Source organism: Oncorhynchus tshawytscha, linkage group LG06 (assembly GCF_018296145.1).
Source record: "Oncorhynchus tshawytscha isolate Ot180627B linkage group LG06, Otsh_v2.0, whole genome shotgun sequence".
NCBI classification, from domain to species: domain Eukaryota; kingdom Metazoa; phylum Chordata; class Actinopteri; order Salmoniformes; family Salmonidae; genus Oncorhynchus; species Oncorhynchus tshawytscha.
In genome coordinates, this window is record NC_056434.1 from 73,693,953 (window position 1) to 73,711,565 (window position 17,613).

Below are 17,613 nucleotides of genomic sequence, written 5' to 3' on the forward strand. Positions count from 1 at the left end.
GGGTGAACTATGCCTTTAATGTCATGTATATACTCCGGTGTATAGGGAATAGGGATACTTCATCCTTGGTTTGTCGACAGTGTCTTTGCCTCGTTGCTCCTGTATGATTAGATCTACACACCCAGAACACATTCTCTATCTAGATCTATTTGATAAAGATGTGTGGTCTAGGCTAGCACTCTCTGTCGGGAACCAGATCACAGAAGGAAATCAGTAAGAGAGGACTTTTGAGGTTTTCTCTGATGGTGTTGAAACAGGGGTTGTACGTACACACAGGGTTTGTTGGTGGCAGGACAATGCAATGGTTTCCAGTGACCGATATTCATGTTTTGCAAAGTTAACTTAACCCTATTCCCACAAGGCATATGCTACGTAAGGTTTCTTTATTATAGATAACTGCGTGCTTCTACATATGCGCAGGCCTTTTGGTTTCCCCAAAGTCCCTAAAGACTTCATTAGTTTACTTTTCACCGTGATAATCTTTCAAGCATGAAACCGAATTGAGAAACTCGCTCTCATTTTAATATCAGTGCCCCCAAGCTGCCTTCCGTCTCTCGCTCTCTCATCCATCCATTTCCCTCTCTCATCCATCCATTTCCCTCTCTCCCCATCTCACTTGCCTTATTTCCTTCTGTCAACTATAGTTTCCTGGAACTAGTATAAAAAAAAACACACAAACTAAGTTGGTCTGAAGTCAATTCCACTGTCAACGATAATCCCCTTTTTCCTCTCAACCCATAATGCAATAGCAGTGGGCGCTTCAGCTTTTCCACTTACTTCCTGTCCAGTGCAATCTCTTATCTCCCTAATTACGCAACACTGATTAACGAACGAAAGCATGATCCACCACTGCAGTCCAGTGTCCAATCTGGGTCTTCACGATTGTATAAAAAGCAAATGTAGGGTAAACTCTAGTATAATTTGTCAACGTGGTGCATTATTTGAGAGGGTCCCCTGGCTGTCATAACAACAGAAAACACGAGGCCCCGGCACTGATCCCAGGACTGGGTTAATGAAAATGAAGGTGTCCTTTCTGCCACAACAGTTAACAGGGAAGCTCTCCAACAGGGATCAAGTGTCAGCTGGCCAGGCAGGTAGGTACAGTAAGCCTAAGGACAAGGTATCACAAGGGACTGTGAGGATAGGACGGACTCCCAGAGGGTTTGAGGGATTGCTTAGGGATTGCATGTGTGGTGACAAAAATGCTCTCTCCCCCCTTTTACCTCTCCCCAGGTCTCTCTGACAGGGCAAAATCCAGTTTCAGAGCTTTGCTCTGTAAAGTGGATCAGCAAGGCTTTGGGTGGAGTGCTGTGGTAACAGCAGGTAGATAGAATGTGGTTGGGTACAAATGGCATTAGTTCCACAATTGTACATGTAAATTGTGCTTTGAGGACAATCCGTGGGTGCATTTCTCGCTCGTTACTTTCATGCTTATTTCTCAAGGTCAATTAATAATTTATATTCATTTTTGTGAGTGGCAGACAATATGTTGTTCTAATCATTTTTCCAAAGTGTGAATATTTTTAACAGTCTGTTTCCCATGTCCACCCATGGTTTCTGTTTCTCAGAGTCCCGGTCCTCTCGTGACAATTATCAGGTCCTCTCAGTGAGGGGGGACAGGAGGCTACAGAGGCGTAAGTGACATTTTGGGCGAGTTTCACAGCAGTTGCGTGGTCACTCTGGCAGCGTCGGCGCCGGCAACAGATTAGTGTCCAATCAGAGTGGATTTGATGTTTCCTGACAGCACATGAGACAGCAGTGAGATCTGTATTCTTTTCAATTACCCGCCTGCCTGCCTTCCCCCTCCCTGAGGGATACTAGCGGTGTGGCGTGAATCTCCTCTTGCTCAATGAACGAGACCCAGCCGGCCCTGCAACTCATTGACGACCCAATCAAGTGATCAGTCCAAGGTAAGTGTCTCGGGCAACAGATGTGGATGAAGGTGTGCCCCCTCGTAAATGGGCAGAATAATCAGAGATATGTTTTCTGGTTCACGTGACGTCACGATGGGCAGTGGAATTAATCAGGCTTTATATAGACGGTAATCCCTCATAGCAATCGCCAGAGCGACTAAAGTGTCCCAGAGTAGGGGAAGGATAAAACCCTACTGGATTATTACAAGCCCCTGCCTACGACCCTCTCCCATCCCACTCCCTCTAATATTCCCTCCTTTCCAGTTTTTTCCTCCTCTCACCGCGTCGGGTAGCCTACACAGTTGGTGGCCAGCCCAAGCACGGACCCTGTCATTGTGGTTCAGTGGAGTAGCTGCTGCTGCCTTTGCAACATTTGCACTGTGTGTGTGTGTGTGTGTGTGTGTGTGTGTGTGTGTGGTGTCCTCTATCCCTTCTCACCACCAGCAATAATATTTCCAGAGATAAATTATTCAAGGATTGCCTGTCAAGGGGGAGCCACCTGATAGCAAGGACCTCAGGGGAGCCAAAAGCCTTACAGCTGGATATCAGGTGAAACGATACACCCCACTGCTTCATCTCCTCCTCCTCCGTCCTCCCTCCTTCATTTCCACTCTTGATGTAAAGTGTAACTGAACACTTGAAAGAAAACACCAACTACTCCTGCTTGTTTTTTTTCCTCTGTAAAGCTGTCTTCTGTTTTTTTCTCTCCAATGCTCGTCACCAGCAAGCAGTTGAATATCGGTCGCTCCCACAGTTGGGACACCCTGGGGGGGAATGAGGGGCAGTGGTCCGGGGGAGAAAGCGTTTACGACCACCAAGGCAGGATTGCGGGCCGAAGCAACTCGTTGTCTTACAGGGGAGACAGAGGAGGTTACTACGAGCCACCCCCTGGGGTGCGTCCTCCTGACCTGGATCTGAAACGAGACCCCTACTCCTACCAGGACTCTATGTACAGCCAGCAGGGCTACGCTGCTGATCCCCGCGAAATGAGAAAGGGCTCAGTCCCTGAGCTAAACCACTACGACCGTCCAACCATGGCTCATAGTCACCAAGGATCCGTCGTCTCCCAGGAATATTATCCCCATGACCCTGCTATCGCTCCCCGACCACCGGAGGATCCCCGGGGCTTCTACCGGGTGGAGCAGCAGCCACAGCCTCACCCGCTCAACAGATCCCCGTCCCACTATGGGATGAACCCAGTGGGACGGTTGCCATGGGACCAGGGACAGGGAGGGAGGCCCGGACCTCCGGGTCCTCCATCGGCTTCTCCTCTTCCTCCTCCCCCTCCTCCGCCAACTGCCCATGGCATGAACCAGGTTTACAGTCAGCCTGCAGCTGTAGCTGCCGCTGCCAAGATGATGCCAGATGGCCAGCGCTCTCCTGCTCACTATGGGATGGAACAACCATCTTCGCCTCGGTACGCATCTGAGCCACCCCCTCTAGCTGGACAGCCGGTCTACACCGACATCAACGGCCGTCCCCTGGACCATCGGCAGCAGCAACCCGCAGCCACCTGCCTGGTGGTGGATCCTAACACGCAGGGGCTGGATGGGAGCATGCAACAGCGAGGTATGATGATGAGGCAGGATTGCACCTCGCCCTACGGAGTACAACAACAGCCTCCACAGACCAACATGCAGGTCTACAACACCAACCCTCCTCTCGCCGCTCCTGCCCCTCTTCTTCCCCCACCAGCCCCTGTAGCCCTCCCCCTTCCACCTCCCACAGCCCCCCAGACGCCTGCAGACCCAAAGAGGAACGCCGACCCAGAGTTCCTGGCTCTGCTTCGCAATGAGGGTCTCTCGGAGAGTACCATCTCCTCACTCATCCAGCAGGGCTTTGACACAACCGGCATGCTGGCAGTCATGGAAGAGAATGACGTGCGCTCTGTGGCTCCCAACTTAGGGCAGGCACGTGTGCTGTCGCGGGTAGCCATCAGTGTCAAGAGGCCCTTGGAGCCTACACCCACGTCCCAGCAACAGGCCCCCATGCGGGGCCGCTCCAACAGTTTCAGCCACCGCTCTGACATGTACCTCCAACAGCAGCAGCAGGCCATGGCAATGGGCATGGATCCACGGCTGATGCCACCACAGACCCCTGGTGTCATGCAGACCATCTCCCCCGCGATGGCTGAGGCCATTGCCAGGAGGCCCAACAGCGCTCCCTCTCAGCACCTCCTAGAAACCACCCAGGGCTACCCAGGACCTCGTACCCCGGGGCCCTACAGTGGTGCCATGGTCCCTGTCCAGTCCCGGCCCGTGTCTGCATACTCCCAACACCCAGGTGTCCCTATGCATCCGGGCATGCAGATGATGGCTGCCATGCCCCAGCACCAGCAGATGTCAGGGGCTGCAATGCAAGCCATGCAACATCAGCAGATGCCAGTGTCCATGCCTGCCCTGCCGCCACCTCAGCAGGCCCCGAAGGCGTACTCCACCAACTACACAGTGCCCATGGAGCTGATGAAGCGGGACCGCAGCCTGCAACCCATGTCGCCCATGCACAGCCCCCACCTCAGCCCTCAGATGATGCGCAAGGCTGGGGGCACCCCGTCTGATGGCGCCATGATGCCCGTGGGTACCACCATGCAGAGCCAGAGTGCTATGGCCGCCAACCAGAAGCTTAGCCGCCGTACCGGTCCACCTGTCATCGTCTCCACCATGGCATCACCAGATACAAGTAAAGCACACTTTTATCCCTTCTGCATTCCCTCCTCTTCCTTCGCTCCCCTAGTCTCTTGGCTGTAGTGCATTCATTGGTTACTAAAGGAGCCATTCTTCAGTGCATTCTTGTTGCAGTTATTGCGTTTTCTCTATTTGAAATGAGGGATTTGGTTATATAACCATTCACTCTGTATTGTAGCTAAGACAACAATTAGGTATTGTGGTTTTTCAACACGATTCATTCTTTTATACCCTTTCTTGTCAGGATATCCTTGACATGTGGATAACCCCTTTCTCAAATAATAGTTGAATATGTGAGGCTACGACACTGCTCACTTTATGACACCTATTTGGCATGAATCAAATACAGGATACTGTTTTGCAGTGCTCTTAAACCAAGAGCTGAAAAGGGCCATTGATCTGGTTCCCACTCAACGTTCAAGTGTCGTAGATACTTTTCCTGTGGATTGAGATGAATTGATGTCTTGGCTGCTTTCACATCATTTTAGTCTGTTGGCTGTATTCAGCTCAGCTTGTTGCTAACCTGTGTATTGCATTGACAATGGATAAGCATCTCAACTTGATGTTTCATATAAAGGCTACCCTATTTTATGTGAATGGCTTTAGTTTTATCCATATTCTGTGTTTTTTTTTGGGGGGGGGGGTGTGACTGGCTTTAACCCATGCCCTAGTTATCTATAGTCAGCTGTTGTGATCCTAAAATGTCAGAGTCCCTGTTGAAAAGCTCTGAGAGTACCTTCCTTTTTCTGAGTGATGTGTTTTAGACTCTCGCGTGTCAACTGTCAGCCATCTTTGCACACTTTACGACTCTTGCCGTCGTCTGTATTGTTTCATGCTAGTATTTGTCACACGCAATGGTTTTGATGACCAAGGTGGAGTGTGGGAGTGGGGTAAGGACTGGGTGATGTGGTACGGTGTGTGCTGTCAGCAGCAACGCTGCTTTTAAAGCATAAACATTCCATGTCAGTAGCTGTATTTGTCCAACCAATCTGGGTGGGCAGTATTTCATGGTCACTGTTAAATGTAGGAGAATTGGAGCCATGAGTTTATGCGTGTATGTGTGGTGTGTGTCTGTCTGTCTGTGTGAGTTTTTGCTTAGGAGCTGTATTCTTTTCCCTTCACCTCATCCGAAAGGCATTTGGAGCTTGTCCACACAGTGCAAGGGCAAACTCGTTAAATCTGCCATAATCTACAGGGTTGGTGGGTTGGTGGGCTGGTGGGTTGGTGGGCTGGTGGGCTGGTGGGTTGGTGGGCTGGTGGGTTGTGTAAGAGTGGTCTCAGCTTATAGCATCATCCTGCTTATAGTTTTATTTCAGCAAAAATCTCTCTGCAATGTAGAGGAGACCCGTAATGGCCACGCACCCCCTCTCCCCCCGGCCCCTACTGTAGTAAACATGACGGTCTTGTTGCATCATGGTAATGAGATGCATTGGAGTAGCCTGGCGCAGTAGGTTGGGTGTTGTGTTGCGTACACTTTGATCTGTTCAGGTGCAGCAGTGACCACTGTAGGGAATGATAAGGAATTATGTGGAAAATATTCAAATGAACTACATTGTTAAATGTATCTCTCTCTCTAATAATGTTGGTGATACAGAAATGTGGAAGATGTGCGAAATTTCCAGCACAGGCTATGATTTCAACAAGTGTGATTCATCATCAAAGTTGTTTGATTAAAAATGCATATGAAGAGATAGCTGCTGTGAGCTGCGCCTGCTTTATTTCTACCGGTTGGTTGGCGTCCTAGCTGTGCTGCTGAAATCAACTGAATGTCCCGATCAACAATTGTGTCTTTTCACTGAGTGACTGTAATGAGAAGCGAGAGGGTTTAATCCTGTAGATCCTCCTTTTACAACACTGCTAATCCACAGATTCACTCAGTTCTCTCTGGACTAGGCTGGCATCCATGGATTCCCCCAGTTCTGGAGCCATGGGCTCTGACAGCTCCACTACAGATTGGGAACAAATGGATTATTGAAAGCTGTCTAGTCTCAGGAAAAAGTATGGTGCTTCTTCTGTTTATGTCAAAAGGACCCCTTCTGTTTAGCTAGCTTTCTTTGCTGTAAAAATCTGCAGCCATGACACTAGCTCAAGTTAAACACGCTCAGCACAACAAATTCATGTGCATGAGGCTGACATTTGTTGCTTTGGTAATTTCATCTGTTAATGGACGGCCTGCAAAGCCTCTCTGAAAGCATATTCCTTAATTGTGTGTTGCTAGGCAACGGGGGTTTTGGTCGTAATCACAGAAAGATTACCTTCTCGTTTAGGGAGCGGAGGAAAGGTTTCACTGGAGTGGAGACATTTGCATTTAATGGCACTTTCTTGAAAAAAGGGTGCTTGAGCTAATGCTGTAGCTCAGTTGGTAGAGCATGGCTCTTGCAATGTCAGGGTTGTGGGTTCAAATCAAATCAAATTTTATTTGTCACATACACATGGTTAGCGGATGTTAATGCGAGCGTAGCGAAATGCTTGTGCTTCTAGTTCCGACAATGCAGTAATAACCAACGAATAATCTAACCTCGCTGCTCTGCCATCTTCACAACGCTGTCTGTGTGGGTGGACCAATTCAGTTTGTCCGTGATGTGTACGCAGAGGAACTTACTACCCTCTCCACTACTGTCCCGTCGATGTGGATAGGGGGGTGCTCCCTCTGCTTTTTCCTGAAGTCCACAATCATCTCCTTTGTTTTGTTGATGTTGAGTGTGAGGTTATTTTCCTGACACCACACTCCGACGGCCCTCACCACCTCCCTGTAAGGCCGTCTCGTCGTTGTTGGTAATCAAGCCTACCACTGTTGTGTCGTCCACAAACTTGATGATTGAGTTGGAGATGTGCATGGCCACGCAGTCGTGGGTGAACAGGGAGTACAGGAGAGGGCTCAGAACGCACCCTTGTGGGGCCCCAGTGTTGAGGATCAGCGGGGTGGAGATGTTGTTACCTACCTTCACCACCTGGGGGCGGCCCGTCAGGAAGTCCAGTACCCAGTTGCACAGGGCGGGGTCGAGTCCCAGGGTCTCGAGCTTGATGATGGGTTTGGAGGGTACTATGGTGTTAAATGCTGAGCTGTAGTCGATGAACAGCATTCTCACGTAGGTATTCCTCTTGTCCAGATGGGTTAGGGCAGTGTGCAGTGTGGTTGTGATTGCGTCGTCTGTGGACCTATTGGGGTGGTAAGCAAATTGGAGTGGGTCTAGGGTGTCAGGTAGGGTGGAGGTGATATGGTCCTTGACTAGTCTCTCAAAGCACTTCATGATGACGGAAGTGAGTGCTACGGGGCGGTAGTCGTTTAGCTCAGTTACCTTAGCTTTCTTGGGAACAGGAACAATGGTGGCCCTCTTGAAGCATGTGGGAACAGTAGACTGGGATAAGGATTGATTGAATATGTCCATAAACACAGCCAGCTGGTCTGCGCATGCTCTGAGGACGCGGCTGGGGATGCCGTCTGGGCCTGCAGCCTTGCGAGGGTTAACACGTTTAAATGTCTTACTCACGTTGGCTTCAGTGAAGGAGAGTCCGCAGGTTTTGGTAGCGGGCCGTGTCAGTGGCACTGTATTGTCCTCAAAGCGGGCAAAAAAGTGATTTAGTCTGTCTGGGAGAAAGACATCCTGGTCCGTGACAGGGCTGGTTTTCTTTTTTGTAATCCGTGATTGACTGTAGACCCTGCCACATACCTCTTGTGTCTGAGCTGTTGAATTGCGACTCTACTTTGTCTCTATACTGACGCTTAGCTTGTTTGATTGCCTAGCTTAGGGAATAGCTCCACTGTTTGTATTAGGTCATGTTTCCGGTCAACTTGCCCTGGTTAAAAGCAGTGTTTCGCGCGAAATTCGCGCGAATGCTGCCATCAATCCACGGTCTCTGGTTTGGGAATGTTTTAATCGTTGCTGTGGGTATAACATCGTCAAAGCACTTTCTAATGAAGTCACTCACCGAATCAGCGTATTCGTCAATGTTGTTGCTGGAGGCAATGCGGAACATATCCCAATCCACGTGATCGAAGCAGTCTTGAAGTGTGAAATCAGATTGGTCAGACCAGCTTTGAACAGACCTGAGCGCAGGAGCTTCTTGTTTTAGTCTCTGTCTATAGGCTGGAAGCAACAAAATGGAGATGTGGTCAGCTTTTCCGAAAGGGGGGCGGGGGAGGGCCTTATATGCATTGCGGAAGTTAGAATAACAATGATCCAGGGTTTACCAGCCCTGGTTGCGCAATCGATTTGCTGATAGAATTTAGGGAGACTTGTTTTCAGATTAGCCTTGTTAAAATCCCCAGCTACAATGAATGCAGCCTCAGGATATGTGGTTTCCAGTTTACATAGAGTCAAATAAAGTTTGTTCAGGGCCATCGATGTGTCTGCTTGGGGGGGAATATATACGGCTGTGATTATAATCGAAGAGAATTCCCTTGGTAGATAATGCGGTCGACATTTGATTGTGAGGAATTCTAAGTCAGGTGAACAGAAGGACTTGAGTTCCTGTATGTTGTTGTGATCACACCACGTCTCGTTAATCATAAGGCATACCGCCCCTCTTCTTACCAGAAAGATGCTCGTTTCTGTCGGCGCGATGGTGAAGAAACCAGCTGGCTGCACCGACTCCGATAGAGTCCCTCGAGTGAGCCATGTTTCCGTGAAGCAAAGAACGTTACAGTCTCTGATGTCTCTCTGGAATGCTACCCTTGCTCGGATTTCATCAACCTTGTTGTCAAGAGACTGGACATTGGCGAGTCGTATGCTAGGGAGTGGTGCGCGATGTGACCATCTCTGGAGCCTGACCTGAAGACCACTTCGTTTGCCCATTTTACGACGTTGTTGTTTTGGGTAGCTGGCTGGGATCCGATCCATTGTCCTGGGTGGACGGCAGAACACAGGATCCGCTTCGGGAAAGTCATATTCCTGGTCGTAATGATAGTGAGTTGACGTTCTTCTTATATTCAGTAGTTCCTCCCAACTGTATGTAATAAAACCTAAGATTTACTGGGGTACCAATGTAAGCAATAACATGTAAAAAAAATAAAAAATAATACTGCATAGTTTCCTAGGAACGCGAAGCCGGAAGTAGTCCAGTATTAAAAAAAACTAGGAAAATGAATACAGTCACTACTGTAAGTTGCTTTAGATAAGAGTGTCTGCTAAGTGACTAAAATGTAAATAATTATGAGGTTTTAGTCACCTCATGAAATATGACCAAGGAGCAGTACTGTCGTGTGTCCTTTATGAGAGTGGGAGATTATATAATTTTGCATTGTAGAAATCATCAGGTTCAACAGTTATTTTGGTTGCATGGAGTATGTCTGAGTATAATTTCTGACATTTGACAACATGATATAGGGAATATCTCAACAATTTGACATATTCTGCTCAACCATCTTCATAATCCATAATTAGTAAGCCTACATAAATGATTAGATGTGATATGCCAATAGGCTCAATCAGTTCATTAGTATCACCCTTAGTGAAGCAAGACTTTTCCTCCCCATTAATTATGCCCTTAAATGATTTAGTTGCCAATATTTGGTGCTATGGGAAGTCCAATCGTGTAAAGGTCCATATATGGTCATTCCAGACACCCATCTTTATCATGCCCATATATGGCTGAGTGGCACCTCCTCTTCCTTAGTTCCTCCCTGGGAGTGCTTCCACACAGATTCCACACAGCGTGATGCCAGTCCAGGTCAGTATTCGCGTGACAAACTAGACGCTCTTCCATAGTATGATGGGCATTATGATCTGTGGTGCAGTTGATTCTCTAGATGGTAGATTATATTTTGAAATGAGTTCAGTATTTAGATCCACACACAGTGGTTCCAGTGAAGGATTAAGAATCATTGAGTCAGTGTGCATTAGGCTAGTACTGCATGGTGATGGAGGAGGGGCTTTGTAATGGCGTAGTCAACCATCAGTTAAGGATGGGGTTGCCTTGGTGATGAGATGAGGCTGTCAGCAGGGCCCACCCCCTGTCTGAGGGTAAAGCTCCAGGTGTAATCTTGGCTGGAGATCAAAAGTGATGGTCTTTATCATGCCTTTCAGTGAGTCCTCCCGGGAGAGGTTGTGTATTGGGTAAACTTTAGTTCCCATGATAGACAAGTGCCTGACTTTGCACTGTTTACATGGCCTTGGGTACATGGTGACATTAATACGTTCTAGATATTGTGTGCGTGTTGTGAATAACTTCAGACAGTCATGTCGAGTTGTGTCTTTTTGGAACCTACAAGTACAGCATTTCCGTGTAATGTGAAAGACTTATCCATCAGGGAAGTTTGTCCTTCAAACAGTACAGCTGCATGCATTCTTGAGATAGACATGTATATTATTGAGTAAATGAGTGTATATGAGGAGGAAAAAGGGGTAATTGAAAGGTCAAAAGGGTGAGAAAGTAGAGTACTCCCAAGCAGATGTTTTTTTGTAAATTGTCCTCATCACTAATGGTCAACTGGTAATATAAAGACAATCTCTCTATCTACTTTCTGTGGCTCTGCCTCGCACCACGATTACATCTGCAAAGTGCAAACATTCTCTATCGCTCACCCTCTCTTTCGATTTGTCTGCAAAAATAAGGAACATGAATGCAACACAAGAAACATCAGAATGAGAGAAAAATGTTCCTTTATTGCTTCTCTGTACTCAGCTCTGCACATTCATGACTGTGGTTGTGAGAGAGAGAGAGAGAGAGAGAGAGAAGCTGAAATTCCCTTTATGCCATCTGTTAATGTGGCGATCAGTAGTTGAAACTATATGAAAGCGCCCTCCCCGCCATTGTTTCGGTAAAAAGCTGGAGAAATGTGACCACTCAAATTCATAGAAAGAGCTATGGATGCAAGGACTGACCATCCATGGTATCAAAATAATAGTTGTAACCATGTTTGTTTATGAACATATAACAATCTTATATTTTGGTTCTGATGGGGCATGACAGTTGAACTAAGACATTTCTAAGTCATAATCCTTCAAGAATCAGTGGGTACATATCATTCATTTATAAGTCCCAAAATGTATGTAGCAACTGCAGATTGCCCCTTTAAAGGGTGAGGACAGGAGGAAATGGGGAGGGAGGGGAGAATACTGTGTACACCCCATGGTTGGGTAATCCCATAGAAATGAATGAAGAGATTATAATCCCTGAAATCCTAATTCTACATGCAATAGAAAAGGCTGTAACTAGACATAGCGTTTAATGTTATAATCTGACGGTCAACCTTTTAATTGAGCTATTTTGTAATATCATAATTTATTCCATAGTAATTTCAAATAACTTTTTGACGAAGATGATCTATCGGAATTATACAGTATGGTTTGCTATCAGAGACTGTGTGAGGACATCTGGGGACAGACGGTGTGCGTGAGCTAGAGAGAGACTGAGGGGGAGAGAGAAAGAGTTAGAGTACAAAAATTAAAGGGGAATGAAATGAAAGAATTGGAACAATAAATTGGAAGCTGTATCTGACCTCATCCCTCCTCCCTCTCTTTCACACTCCCTCTCTTCTACCTCTCTTTTACTCTCTACCTCTCTGCCAAGCAGCAGGTCACATTTAATAATTCATCTAGAGAAAATGAAAACTTCATGGGTATTAAATTACTGAGCAGAAGTGGCTGCACTAACCTTATTTTCTCCAGATGAGAATATATGGAAATATAGAAGCTTTGCAGGAGAGAAATTCTCACTAATCTGGCAGGCTGTGTTTTACCAGAGGGAGGCCATCTTGGAAGGGGAATCTCATTGTCTGTGTGGCTGTACAGTAGTAGGTGTAAGGGAAGGTTAGGAGTCCTGCTCTTCACCTCGACATGTGTCCCTACTCTCTCTGTACCTATTCTCTCCTATTCTATCTGGTATTTTATGTTGCTTTTATACCTTGAGGTATCTATCTGACAATAACGTGCCTAGATGTGATAGCTTTGTGAATTTAGAATGTCTCGCTGTCAAGTCTTATCCAACTTCTAAACCTTACGAGAGGGATTTCACGTGTGATTCAATCAGTGCTGGAAAAAGTACCCACAATACCTTAATAGAAAGTTACTCCCTGTAAAAGTGAAAGTCACCAAGTAAAATAATACTTGAGTAAAAGTCTAAAAGTATTTGGTTCTAAATATACTTAAGAATCAAAAGTAAATGTAACTGCTAAAATATACTTAAGTACCAGAACTAAAAGTATGAATAATTTCAAATTCCTTATATAAAGCAATGCAGATGGCACCATGTTCTTGTTTTTTAAATTTACGGAAAGCCAGGTGCACACAATTTACAAACGATGCATTTGTGTTTAGTGAGGGATAATGTAAAAAGTAAAAAGTACAATATTTTCTTTAGGAATTTAGTAAAGTAAAAGTAGTCAAAAATATAAATAATAAAGTACAGATGCTCCAAAAAACGACTTAAGTAGTACTTTAAATATTTTTTACTTAAGTACTTTACACCACTTGATTCAATTCCGCACACACACCAGCGGCACATGACTACGTTAGCTCATGCGATAGGAGTCAGTCTCGTTCATCATGGCTCTGGTGAGACAACATCAGCACTAATAAACAAGCACTGCTACACCTCATTTAGCTTTTCCAGCTGTGTCTGTGTAAGTGTGTAAATTGTGTGTTCTGCTGTAACTCCATCCATGGTGTTGTGAGCTGACATCTCCCCAGAGAGCTTTCTGCCTTCAGCTGGAACAGAACCAAGCCCCAGCTGTGTGTGTGTGTGTGTGTGTGTGTGTGTGTGTGTGTGTGTGTGTGTGTGTGTGTGTGTTTCTTTGTAGGCACTGTACGGGAGGGCAGTATAAGGGTGCTTCTCTTGTGTTCTCTCTCTTTCTGCTTCTCTCTTTCTGTCTCTGTCCTCTCTCTCATTCTTTTTCTCTTTCGTTCTCTCTGTCTCTGTAACCAGACATATGGCTAATGTCACATACAGAGGAGGAAAGGAGAGAGTTCCAGATCTCAGACACCTTCCCCCAGAGAGACAACATCTGGAGTCCACCTGCTGCTGTGCCGTCTTCCTCCTTCCCCCCCCTCTCTCTCCTCTCTCTCTCTCTCTCTCTCTCTTTTCTCTCGCTCTCGCTCTCTTTCTCTCTCTATAGCCCTCAGAAAACAGGCACGTTAACATCAGTTAGCCACAGTATGCAGAACGTCTTCTTCTAGGCTGACACAGTGGTGGATTTACACCGGGTTTGGTGAATGGAGTCATTTAAAACAAACGTCCTAATCAATCTGTCTTTGTCATTGAAATGTGAGGCCTAGATGCAATTTCTAACATTGCAGTGGCAATAAATGGTTTTCCATTCTCTCCCACTGAAGTGGTGTTTGTGTGTGTTCCTAGAAGGTTGTGTTTGTTGTGGAATGATTTCTAATTGAAGGCAGACTCGTTAGAAATGCGGGTTAAGTCCTGTAGTAGGGCATTTTGTCTGTGACCCCTTAGCCGTAAAATGGCTTACACTTACTCCTTCAGACTACTAGCCCTAGATGTACACAATCTGTTAGTACTGTGTTTGGGTTTAGAACAGCTCTGACCCTAAATTAGACTCAAATATCTTTTGCACTGTTACAGAGTGCGTGTGTTTGGGTAAAGGGGTGGGGGAGGGTGTGTGTGTGCGTTCAGCCCCTCTCTGTTGTCCCATGCAGTGTGTACTCTACATTGTGTGTATTCTGGTAGCGGGAGCTCAGCTCTCTACTCTCCCTCGTTCTCTCTGACCTGGTTTTGACTAATTGATTTTGGCTGAGAGTTCATTAACCCTTCATTGCTCTTACTACCACCACCAATACCACTGTAGAAGGGGGGTCAGAAAAGGGTTAACACATGTGTGTGGGTCGTTCCATCTGATTTCAATCACTTTTTGACCGCACCCCTTTCCATACATTTTGGCCCATGGTCGAAGTGGTCAGAAAGGGACAAAACATTTAGGCGATAGAGGTGCTAAAAGTTGACCCATTTGTAATACCCACCCTACCATCAGACATCCATATCTTTGTCAATGGAAAAAGATAAATGGTTCAGTTTCACAACATTGTAAAGCTTACAGACAGGGTTGTCAAACTATTTTATCATTTCTTGAAACAAATGTTTTGAAATGTATATCTTTTTTAACCTTTTTAACCTTTTTTAACCTTTTTAACCTTTTTAACCTAAGGTAAATGATCAAAACATTTGTAAACTCAGATTTTGTATTAATTTCGCGTGTGTTGTAGCTTAGACTATTATACATCATCTGAGGTAATTGTGTTGTGCCCGCCATCGGTTGAGATACAGCATTATCTTGAATACAGGGTGGGTGTCATTTCAATCCTATAAATATATTTCATAGAATGGAGAAATCCCTTCAGACCACTGCAATTTAGTGGGTACATCATACAAATTGAATTGACATTTTAACTTCCAGCTACTGCACAAATATGGCCACCGGTCTACCCACCAATGAACATCAACTTAAATGCAATAACAATTTATATTCCCCATTCAATTCCCCATTCAACATTCTCTGATGCATAGACCTCCAACCATCTTTGTGCTACCAGTTGAAAGTTGAAATGTCTATTTTATTCAAATGTATGTACATTTATCAGCCAACACATGACACCCACCCTGTATTCAAGAGCATGCTGTCTCAACTGATGGTGAGCACAACACAAACAACTATAGATCTGTCATTCTCATTGAAAGTGAGTCTAAGAATCGGTAGATCGTTTCTATGTGCGCTATTTCTATACTTCATGTTCTTATGTTTATTTTTTTTGTCTTTTACTCGGTTTTGTACATCAGCTGAAAATACAATATTTTATGTTATAGAAGATATATTTCACAGCGGTTTAGATGGTACAATCATTTTCTACACTATACTTGTTGTTTTATCACATAAACGGAAATTAGGCAAACTATTAGAATTTTAGCAACCAGGAAGTGGTGGAGCATAGTGCACCTATAAGGCTTTAAACCATCATAACTATTATTCGGAAATTAGAACTCTCTGCCTGGAAAGAGTTAACCACACGGCTAACCATATGCTAACAGTACCTTAAATGAAGACTAAAAAGCACATTTTTGTTTTCAAGAATTTCTACGATAAAACCCATTTTGACTTTGCGGCTGTCGTAACTAGTGACAACCCTTTCCAAGCACGAGTGCAGTTTACACACCCGAAAAATATCAGATTACGTTAATGCACAATATTTGGGAGTTTATGATTTTTTTCGAGCTCTTTTCTCTTTTGCTATATTGCTATATTCGTTGACAGTCTATCTCTACTCATGGTTTTAAAAGTTTAGAAATCTCACAGTATTAACTTTGTGGTAGCTTTCTTTTACGTCTGCTACATTACTGCAGATATGGTAATCTGACCTATCCGATTGGCCAGTGGTAGGCCTATAGTGCACTTGATTTGCTCCCCTTGGGCCCGCCGGGATGGCAGTTTGTACCTTCAGAAATATGATTCAAAATGGGAACATGTTGCCAACCCAGCGTGCAGGGGAGCTGAATCGGGCGCACCTACAGCCAACAGAGTGCAAGGTTTATCGTTGTTTAAAACAGAAATGTTGCCGATCGACTAGGATTGCCTTGAAGATCGACCAGTCGATCACAATCAACTGTTGGAACCACTGCATTGCATGGTTGCAACATAGTGGTGAGTGGCGGCCTTACAGATGGAATCGCTTAAAGCAATTTTTTTTAGGTCTTATTAAGGTATTAAAAAATAAAGAAAGTAAAACACAAAATAAGGAACCATTTACCCCTTCAGACCTGGGTAATGAAACAAAAGTAAAAAATTAGAATAGATATGCAAATATGGCCATCAAACCTCAATAAGACATTCTGGTTGCCACTTCACTTGGTCACACACCAGGGTTCTCATCCTAACTACATTCTCACTCTTTCCCCTCTCTCTTATCCCCCATTGTCTTTACCCTCAAGCCATATTTTTACCTCCTACCTGAACATCCTGTCTGTCAATCTCATCCGTTATCCTTTTGGTAGCGAGTGATTGACAATAAAAATCTACTCAAGGCAAGTCACACCTTTTTTAACTTTAAAGGGATACTTTGGGGTTTTGGGAATTAAGCCCTTATCTACTTCCCCAGAGTCAGATGAGCTTGTGGATACCATTTTTATGTTTGTGTGCAGTTTGATTGAAGTTGCTGACTAGCATTAGCGCAATGACTAAAAGTCTATGGCACTTCCAGTCATTGCGCTAACGCTAGTTAGTGTTGGCTCACAAACCCACCTCTAACTTCCTTCATACTGGATGCAGACACTTACAAATGGTGTCCACTATTTCATCTGACTCTGGGGAAGTAGATAATGGGCTTCTTTGCTAAAATCCCAAAGTATTCATTTAAGGCTTTAGACACACAATGGAGATTTTGTGTCCTAATATGTAGTTAGTGATTTTTCAAGGAGATTGTCAGTCAAAAAACATACGATATGAGCTGTGCCGTGAACTTACCCATGCAACATTCTAAATAATGGGACCTCTGATACTGTACCTTGAGATTGCATTGTGTGTAACGCAGGTATCACGCTATAACTAAATCATTTGTTTAACTGAAGTTACACTTGAAGGTACACATCATCACAATCATAAATCAAGAATGTGTGAATATGTAACGACGACAACAATTTCAACTGTTTATAAGTGATTGTCCTCATTTATCTTTATGGTGACTTTGAGGTTCTTATGTATCGTTAGGATTACACATTTAGTTTTGTTTGGGGCTGATGAAAAAGCAGATAGTTTGTGTACTATGTGCTCCTTTTGGAGCAGGTGTGTTTCTTGGAGCATTGCTATATTGCTGGGATATCAAGACAGCTGTGAGGTTATTATTATTTATTTTGTACCTTTTTATTTATTTATTATTTATAAACCCATTGAGACCAGTGTCTCATTTACAAGGGTACAGATAAAATGACAAAAAAGTGCAGTTCTCCTTCACCACATTCCTCATCAAAGTTCCGAACTGACCATTCGAGATCAGAGTCAAGCCTCAAAGTAACCCACAGGTCATTCCATGTGCTAGGGGCACAACAACTAAAAGTAATCTTTCCGGACTCTG

The 17,613-nt window shown here is 44.9% G+C and overlaps 1 protein-coding gene across 1 annotated transcript in view; it reads left to right on the top strand.

The window, feature by feature from the left end:
- Window positions 1-2,229: 2,229 nt before the first annotated feature.
- LOC112253068 overlaps window positions 2,230-17,613 on the top strand; it is a 51,246-nt gene continuing 35,862 nt past the window's right edge. Inside the window, 1 exon segment of the mRNA XM_042323608.1 lies at window positions 2,230-4,592. Coding sequence (XP_042179542.1) covers window positions 2,624-4,592 — 1,969 coding nt within the window. The 5' untranslated portion in view covers window positions 2,230-2,623.